The 10,029-nt window shown below is 49.9% G+C and overlaps 1 protein-coding gene across 1 annotated transcript in view; it reads right to left on the reverse strand.

Moving 5' to 3' along the window:
• The window catches only part of IGF2R (insulin like growth factor 2 receptor), a 101,485-nt gene extending 92,029 nt beyond the window's left edge, over positions 1-9,456 (reverse strand). The window contains exon 1 of the mRNA XM_039221405.1: positions 9,131-9,456. Coding sequence (XP_039077336.1) covers positions 9,131-9,279 — 149 coding nt within the window. The 5' untranslated portion in view covers positions 9,280-9,456. The remainder of the gene's footprint in view (positions 1-9,130) is intronic.
• Between the last annotated feature and the right edge of the window lie 573 nt (positions 9,457-10,029).

Below are 10,029 nucleotides of genomic sequence, written 5' to 3' on the forward strand. Positions count from 1 at the left end.
TTCCGAGGAACCATGAGAGTGACTCAAGGGGGATACACCCTTGTCCCTGGTAGGAACTCACTTCTTCAGTACTTCCATTCTGGTGGTTTGGTTTTCTATTTTCAGATGGGGGGCGAAGAGCAGGAAGTCTCACAGGGTGGGGTTGGGGGGTGTTTTTAGGACAAGACATCGTTGTACAACGCATAGAGCGAAGCTAACCTGCAGAAGACAGCAAACGAATCTTACATGCGGTCGGAATCCAATGGGCCCATCTACTCCTGAGCGGGCTCTCCGTGTGCACACGTTAGTACAACACACACTCGCGTGCGCGTGAAGAATATTTATGGCATCCTAGCACAAAGGCTTGGACTGAAAAGACACCTCCTCAACCCTCCGCCCAGGCCGCCCACTGGCAACCACATTTCATAAGCCACTTGTCACTGCTCCCACGTTTCGTAATCTCTCCGTCCATACCCTGCACCAAGACTAAGAGTAATACCTTCATAGTCTCCCTAACTTCCCACAAGTCTCCTCACTCGCTGCGGGCCGAAGATTCTTCTTCAACCCAGAAGAATCTGCTCCCTCTGCCCAAGGAGGCTGCCCTGCGTCTGTTTGCTCGAGGACAGAGCTGCCCTGGCGGCTCTAACAGCACACAGAAGGGAACGGGAAAATCCCGCCAGAGATCTCAGCTGATCTGAAGGGCAAGTTTCTTGCTCGCAGGAAGGAGAGCAGCCGGCACTTCCCCCACCGTGAAGGGTTCCCGCCGACTGGGCCCCCTGCACCGGCTAACACAGAGACAGAAACAGGCAGACAGCACAGGGCTCTGGCCACCACAAGAACCAGACAGCCTGGAATCCAGCGCCCACTCCCCCGGCCTCCCCACAACCCCCCCACCCCCCGCTGGGCAGCCCGGGGAGGTGTGAGGACACTCAGACACCCAGGCGGGAGTCAGCCTGGGCCTCTTACCCCCCCACCGGAGATGGACAGGGAGGCTGGTTGTGCACGGCTGCGGCTGCCCGGGAAGGCAGACAGGCCAAGAAATGAGCAGGGGAGGCCCCGGGGCCCCGGCAGCCATATGGCATCTGGCATCGGCCCAGAGCCTGCACCTCCCATCATCACGCCCCCCCCCCCTCCCCGGTTTGAGGGAATCTGAGTTGGGCTTTTCCTCCACTCGCAACTGAAGGAATCCTGAAGGATGCATACTTCACAGCCACAGAATTCTGGATGCAAAATGGACCCCGAGAATCACACCATCTGGTGATTTTTAAACTTCTTCAAAGGACAGAAATGTTTCTTTCTCAAAAGGACTCTTCGGTGGAGCACCAACGTAGAAACCGGCTAAAGAAGAGATGCTCTCTGGTTGAGGCAGAAGCCCCAAGGCACTCACAGAGAAGGGGGGGGTGCAGAGTCAGAGGCTAAAAATATCACAGAGATAATGCAGCAACTCCAACTTAACAGACAAAATGTAATCACCGCCGCCGCCGCCACCACCACCGTTTCTGAACACTGAGAATGGGGCACGCCCTGAAATTCTCTAATTCTCACACCAGCCCTGACTTGGTACAAGAGGAAATTAAGGTCTATAAGGATCAGTGACAGCCCTGAGACCCTGTAACGAGTAAAGAGAGGGTCCAAATTCCAAACCGGGATGGCCACTTCCAAAACGAACGGCCCTCTCTTGCGAAGGAAAGCAAGATCCAGAGAAAACAGATTTGGCACAGCCACCTCCGTGATCCAGTTCGCCCCCTCCAAGCAGCACACACCGCACTTGGCCAACTGCAGTGCACACAGCCTTTATCAGCCATCTCCTGGCAGCTCAGGCTAGGGGTGACACCTGGGAAGGCAGAGAAGTCCCGAGATTCAAAGAGCAAGCGGGGAGATGCAGCAGCCAGAGGCCCGCCCTGCCCATCCCCCAAGCTCCCCCAAAACCACTTAGAGCCAAGATCCAACAACTGCTCCCAGCCCTGGCCTGCACAGCTGCACAAGGACAGGCAACAAATGTCCGAAAGAAGACGTACTGCGAAGACCACAATCAAGATCACCAGTCATCAAGAGGGCACCGCCATGAAAACGAGAGGGCAAACTCCAGCAGAAGACCCCGGGCCCAAAGAAGAAGTAATAGAGCAGTGAGAGCAGAATTTTCCAGCCCATCTTCCCAGAACAATGAAAGCTGCCCAGCCATGAAGACAGACGGGGCCACAGGCAGCTCTGAATATTTATCAACTAGAGATCTTAAAATTAAAAAAAAAAAAAAAAGTTTAAGAGCCTATGAACAACAGAATGGCTAAACTGGGAGACAGGAGGCAAGACATTCTTCTGGAACTCTGTTCAAAGCGGTAGCTGGCTACAAAGTATAAAAGACCAGGGGAGCAGGACAAAGAATAAGTTACAATAAAGAAAAGCTGAACAATTAAAGAAACTTTGACCCAAACGGAAAACAGTTTTTCCAAACACACAGAACACTCCCAACTTGACTAGGCGCTAGGCCACAGGGGAAATGTCAATAAATTCCACCACATTTACTAGCCACAGTGGGGAAGGTTGAGGGAGACGGGGAGGGGAGGGGAGAGGCAGGGTACGGATGGGAGGGGTGGGGGGAGCCATTTACCTAGGGAAAAAAGAGTCTAAAAAATTAGTGGGCCCAGGAAGTTGAAATCATTAGAACTTTTGGGTCCTGAAAGAAAGTATTTAGAATCTAAGGATGAAACAACTATGTAATAGACCTCTGAGTGGTACAGTCCTCAGAGCAAAGAACCATACAGCTTTAAATTCATTTCATATTACGTAAAATGATTTAAAATAAAAGATCTAAGGTTTTCAATGAACTTACCAACAGGGAGCAGAAATTAATAAAAACAGTAATTCTTTTAATGACTAAAAAAGGTAAACAGATCTTTAGTAAGTATGAAGAAAAAAGTACACAAATAAACATCAGAATATTTTACCTAGAGATACAGAGTATTTTCAAAACTACGAGGTAGCATGATACATTTCTATATATGAATGTGAAATTAAAATGATAACTTCCTAGAAAATACAGAGTTTTGGTAAACTGGCTCAAAAAAAGTTGCAAATCTAACTAACTAAAAAAGAAAATAAAACTGAAACCATAATCAAAACAACTCCTCCACCAAAAAACAAACAAACCATCCTCCCTCAAAGACACCAGACCCAGATGGTTTTACTGGTGAGCTCTACCAAAATTTAAGGAAGAGAAAATGTCCATCTTACACAAAACTGCTCCACTGCATATAAAATACTAAAAGCTTACGGGCTCTTTCCACAAACCAAACATACTCTTGATGCTAAACTCAGCCAAGAACAGCATGGCAAAGAAAATTACAGTCCAATCTCACTAAAAAACAGCTATAAGCATCCTATATAAAATAGTAGTACACAGAAGTCAATGTACTCATGGAAAAAATAAACTTTCGCCCTCTCCTCACATCATACATAAAAATTAACCCCCAAAAAATTGATCCTAGGGCTAAACGTAAAAGTTAAAACTATAGAATTTCCAGACAACCATAAGAGAAAATCTCTTTGACCTTTGAGGAGACCAATGGTTCTCAACTGGAAGTAATTTTGCCCATTAGGGGACATTTAAAATGTCTGAAGACATTTTGTTTGTCCCAACTGGGGGGGGGGGGAGCGGGGGAGGGGGTCCCTCCTGGCATCCAGTGAGTAGAGGTCAGGGATGCTACTTAAAATCCTACAATGCCCAAGAGCCCCCATGACAGAGAATTACCCAGCCTAAATGTCAATATGGTTAAGGTTGCGAAACTTTAGAGCAGATAAAGATTTCTTAAGCTGCAAAAAACACAAACCAGTAAAAAAAAAAAAAAAAAAGATAAATTGAAGTTCATCGAAATTAAAAAATATCTGTTGATCAAAGTATACATTAAGAAAATGAAAAGGCAAGCAAAGACTGGGGAAAAAATATTCATGGTACACATTACACATACCTAAGAAAGGACCTGTACTCGGAATACATAAAGAGCTCTTAAAACTGATAAAGATGACCACTCCCCACACGTACACATTTGCGGAGGTGGCGGGTTAGGGGGAAGGGTAGTGACGAAAAACTGGTTTTAATAAAGAGACATTAGTGAAGATTGTCCAAATGGTCAATAAACACTAGGAAGATGTTCAACACCATTAGACATTCCAATAAATACAAGAAAAGATACTCCACATCATGAATCAGGGATATGGAAATTAAAACCACACCGAGATACACGGCACACTCACTAGAATGGCTAAAATTAAGACTGGTAAGATCAATTGTGGACCAGGCGCTGAACTGAAAGTCTCATACATGGCTTGTGGGATTGCCAAATGGACATTCTGAAGACAATCTAACAGCTCCCTTAGTGAAAACACCATTCACTGAATGATTCCACTCCTGTGTATCTACTCAAGAGAAAAAAGAATCCCCAAGTCCACACAAACCCTTGTTTGCAAATACTCAACAGCTTTATTCATACTAGCCAAAAAAGAGTTAACACCTTGGTTGTCCATAAAGAGAAAATCAAAACTGAGACTACGCTATTTAAAATTAACAAAAATCAGGAGAGAAGGAAGGGTGTGCGCGATTGCTGCTCCCTAGGGAGAGAAGCTGTGGCCAGCACAATCTTCTAGGATACCAATGGGCCATTCCTTTTGTCGTGTCTCCATTCCAGCTCTGGCCCCTCCTAATTTTCCCTCTGCTTAAGAAACTACTGGAAAATAAATGAATCCTGTGTCACCTTGCGAGGATTAAAGGTGCGGAGACACAATCAGCATGAGTCCAGGCCCAGTCCCTCACTGGTCATGAGTCAGCTATGAGGAAGACACAAAGGGACCATAGGTATACCCAATCTCAACTACTTCCACATTCCCAGACACCATCACTGACCAGTGGGGCCATTACCGAGAGACAGATCTCTGTGGCTAGGAGGACAAAAAGGAAGAAAACAAAAAAAGAAGTAACCAGCAAAGTAATGAGCTACTTTCTGCCATGAAGTCCCAGTTCTGATACCTACTGAGTCATCTGACCAGCACAGTACAGTTTTACATGCCAAGATCAAAATAAAGATGAGAACATCTGAATTATTTTTCCCAACCCCATCTTCTGAAACTCCATCTATGAAACACTGATAAAAGATGGGAAATCCAATCAGGAATTCATTTCCTGGGAACTTGTCAGGACGCTGCTCTAAGAATTAAGAGGTCTAATGTACCCATAATTAACCATCTTGGGCTTCTCCACACACTTACTGTTGCAAGAAATATACACACACAAATACATGTGGTCCAGGTTTAACATGTGGCCCAAATTAAACATATAAGCATTGTTCCTTCAGAAAAATCGCAGGGAAAAAAATCTCCTTAGAGACAGCAACTAAACCAATCCCAACTCCCAGCTGGCCTCGTTATTCTCTTGTTCTTGATATAGTATAAACGTTCCAGCATTTATGCCCAAACAATTGGGCGGGGGGGGAACTTGTTCTGAATAAATTATAAAGTATTTTACTGAAATCATACAACCCAATGCATTATTTTGTAACTAGTACAAACTATTAAGACCTCACTAAGGATGTTAACGCCTGAATAAAATGGAAACTCGCCTACTACATATGATGTAAGATGGCATCTCACAAAGTGTAAATCACACGGAGTTGAGTAAAGCTGCTGACAAGCAGAGAGCATTCTGGTCACTTTGGGTGACTTCTGGTGACTCTGCACGGCCTGGCTTCTGCCCCACCCCACCCCCCCTGCTCTCACTGTCGCAGCCCTACGGAGCTGCAGCCATTCCTCACTGGCATCAGCACTCCCCCTCCCTCAGGACCTCTGTACCTGCCAGACCCACAGCCAGTCGCACTGGCCTTGGGAAAACGCCTTCTTTCTGCTAGCACACTGCCTCCCAAGAAACAGCCGAGTGACTGAAAATCACCAACTTCTTCCACAGCACAGGACTCACCCGGCACAGCAATCCTCTGGAGTCTTAGAAAACACACGACTGAGTTGCTCTAACAAGAAGCATATTAAGGACTGCGCGGAGTCAGATCCACGTGGGGAAAATCGCCTTTCTCGTCCCTGCTTTCCTGTGCACAACTCACAGAGACCTGTTCTGTCCCCCATGTGCACAAATGCAGTTAAAGCTTCTTCTGAAACAGCTCTCCGCTGTGGCCAGCATTCCTCCCAAAAACTGCACCAGGGACACACCTCCCCCTTACTCCAGGAGAGAGAAGGGCCATGGCTGGCCCCAAGCCTTGCCCTCATCCAAGGGCCCCACCAGGTGACCTGCAGGCAGCCCTGAAGCAGACTCGGCTTCCCTCTGGTTGGTTCTAAGGGACCGCAGATGGAAAGTACCCTCTTTGGTTCGGAGAGCTGGGCTTCAGAGAAGTTGCCTCCCGGGATGCAACTTTATTACTTCGAGACGATGCGAATTTACTACAGGGCTCTAGTTAAAGCTGTATGTTGTCCGGCCACCACCCCCCCCCCCCGACCTGTAGCGTGGATGATGGGTTTCTAGTGACTGCCCTAGGTACCAAGCCACAGCGAACGAGACAGTTTTCAATGGAAAAATACGTTCTGTGTTACAAACAAGCAATGTACAAATATTTGGAATGTAATCTTGGAGTCTACTGAGGATGTCTACCAGGGGTCCACCCACACTTGACCAAGCTATGCAAACAGTGATATGTGTAGCGGTCTACTTATCATACTCCCTAGAGGAGATCTGGGTGGGTTATTCCCATTTCAGCCAAATGGACGCCCAGAGATGAAATAAAAAGGCAGCTGAACACATACTGCTTTGGTGATACTTCGTAAAACTTTTTCATACTGGATTTAAAAAATCATCAGCTCTAGGGCACCTGGGTGGCTCAGTCGATCAAGCGTCCGACTTTGGCTCAGGTCATGATCTCAAAGCTCATGGATTTGAGCCCCTGCCCCCCGCATTGGGCTCCCTGCTATCAGCTCAGAGCCCGCTTTGGATCCCCTGTCCCCTTCCCTCTCTGCTCCCCACCCCCAACTAGCGCTCGCGTGCATGCTCTCCTCTCTCAAAAATAAAAACATTAAAAAAATTTTTCATCTCCCATTTGTATTCTTCAAATATATGCTAGAGTTAAGGAACTTTAGCCAGTGCTACCTCATAAAAATACACAGATTTTTTATACACACACACCCAAAAGTCGTAACAAGCATTTAAGCCAAGATATTTATTTAAAACAGGAACAAATAGGAAGGTTTTCATTTGGCAGAATATGGAGTTTAAAGTTGAGATTATGCACAGCTCTGGAGAAGTCTCAATGCAAAACCACAGAGCAGTAACAGGGAAAAGAAATGTGTGCAAGCACGCCCTGAATTAACTGGGAGATTTGCTGTCCTAAGGAGCTCTGGCAGAAAAAGTAAACATGCCAACTTTAAAGATATTCTGAGACTGCAAAGGACACATTTATCACACTAACAGCGCACATCACCCAAGAGCCCTCTCTAGCATTTGCTAAGTTAAAGATACAAAGGCCATTTCCTACTGGACCCAGAGGCCATGTTCCACTTACAAATGAAGCTGTGAGGACTAAGGTAATGCGAAACTAAGGTCCCCTCACCTCTGCCACTATGTATGGGTCTGTCCTTGAAGCCAACTTTAACCTTAACTCTTAAAAAATAAATTCCAATTTGCTAACAAGACCAAGACTTCAATACCACTAGCCCAGCTGAGTTACTTTCTTACAGATAGGGCTGCTTACAGCAGCCATTATTCCAAAACCTCCTCCTTCAGCTGCAAGCCGCAGCCTGACCTTGCAGAAGCTGCCCCCCCTTCTGTGAACCATGTGCCACGCTCATTACTGTCTAACATGTATGTTACGGGAACAGCCAACTAACCTATAAACTGGTGCAGTGAACTCTCCACCCTAATGCCCTCCCCCCTCCCAAAAAAAAGGGGAAAGAAATAAAGAACATGGTCCTTGCACAGAATTTCTATGGTGGGCTCAGCCTCACTCGCCTTAGAACAGTGATTTCCACAAGTTCTAAACTCAGAGGTACGAATGAGACCATCTCTGATACAGGGGAAAAAACAAGAATCACATAAACCACACAACAACTCAAAGTTCAGCTCAAAGGGGCCTCAACTCATTCTGAGAAATAACTTGCTGGTGCCACTGGGAACTCCTGACTGTTCACTGGTCTTTCTGAACTCTTCATCCTGCTTCCCTTTTACCAAAGTTTCAAAAATAAATAAAAAATGGATTCCGTCATCCTCAACAGTTCAGAAAAAGTTGGTCAGAAAATTCTCCTGACGGGCTAGCTCCCCAGCCCCAGGACTCCTGTCCTAGACAGCACACGACACTAACAGCCCTCGATGGGTCCAGCGATTATACAATCATGATTCCCAGAGCAAAAGACTCCAATAGAATAATCCACCCTAGAGACAATGACATCATGTGAGCAACTAGACAGGAAGTTAGGCTCGAAGAAGTGATTCGAAGTGAAGGGTAAAGTCTTGAAAGCCAATACAGGATGACCACCCTCCATTCCCTCGATCAAAAAAAAAAAAAAAAATTCACCTTCTGCAGAAAAGCTACTTTAAAGAGAAAATGGAAAACCTACAAGCAGGAAATCAATCAGTAAATGAAACTAACCCCCCCCAACCCCTGTTCTAAGGCCATTCGTGTGGGTGTCCTTCCACACTAAGGGGCCTCTCCAAAGTCCCGCTGGTAGAACTTTGAGAAAAACGTGGAGTGGGAACAAAGCAAAGCTGTAGTTCCTGTGTCCTCCAACTTTCGCAAGCGCACCGCTGTGAGGGCAGGAGCTGGGCGGAGGGCGCCCGCAGCGTGTCACCCGGCTGGGTCGGGGCGGCCGGCTGCTCGCACACAAAGCCGCCCCGGACTTAGTGACAGCCACAAGTGGCCAGGCGGCGCCCCCCCGGGTCAGTGTCAGGACGGCGAGTACCCTGCGCCCCCCGCCCGCGCGCACGACCCCTCGGTCTCTCACCCTTCGCCACCACGCGGGCAACTTTCCCGCGGGGACAGAGGACCCCAAACCCGGACTAAAGGCGACTCGGGGAGCCCGGCCCGGCCCCAGAGCGCCCCCGCCCCCCACCCAGCCCCGCTGCGCGCCCCGGGCACCTCGAGCGAAGCCTGCGCCCGGGCGGGCCACCCACCTGCACAGCTCGGGGAACTCGGTGTCCTGGGCCCGCGCGGCTCCCGGGGCCCCGACGAGCAGCAGCAGCTGCAGCAGGAGCAGGGAGCGCAGCGGGCAGCCGGCGGGCGCGGGCCCCAGGTGGGCGCTCCAGCCGGCGGCGGCCCCCATCGCGCCCGGCCCTGGCTGCGCGGCGAGCGCGGGGCTAGCGGCGCGCGGCTGCCGGGGGCCGCGCCCGGGACATGGTCGCGCCGCCAGGGCGGAGACTGAGGTGGAGACGGAGAGAGGCGCGAGACGAGCGGGAGCGGAGCGGGAGCCCGAGGGGCGCGCGGCTCGGCTCGGCTGGGCTCGGCGGCGGCGGCGGCGGCGGCGGCAGCTGCAGCAGCGGCGGCGGCGGCGGCGGCGGCGGCCCCGGAACCGCGTCACGTGACCGCGCCCGACACCGCCCCCTCCCCCGCCCCGCTCACATGACTCCCTTGTTCAGGTGATCCCCGCCCGCCCCGGCTCCGCCCAGGCCCGGTCACGTGAGCGCGGCACGCGCGGGGCAGGAAGCCGCGCGGCGGGGCGCGGGGCGCAGGTGCGTGGCTCCGGCCTGCGTCCCGGGGGCGGCCCTCGGCGGGGACCCGGGGCCCGGGCCTCGCTTTCTCCCTGCGCACATTCTGGGGCGCGGTGTGCGGGCTTCCCAACTTGGAGTTACCGTACCCCAGCCTCCACCGACGGCCGGGAAGGGGGAAACAAGAGGGCTCAGACTTTCGTGCCCAGCCGTAAATGCCATCACGCGGCAGCGTTGCTTCGGATCCTTAACCAGTGGGAACGCACTTTAGCGCTCTGCGGAGTCAGATCTCCGAGCCCTGCACGGGCTTCCAGCGTTTGCCCGGCAGAGCCTGTTACACGACCTTACCCAGGAATGTTGTTTCCTAC

Source organism: Hyaena hyaena, unplaced genomic scaffold (assembly GCF_003009895.1).
Source record: "Hyaena hyaena isolate Hyena2069 unplaced genomic scaffold, ASM300989v1 scaffold_981, whole genome shotgun sequence".
Classification (NCBI taxonomy): Eukaryota; Metazoa; Chordata; class Mammalia; order Carnivora; family Hyaenidae; genus Hyaena; species Hyaena hyaena.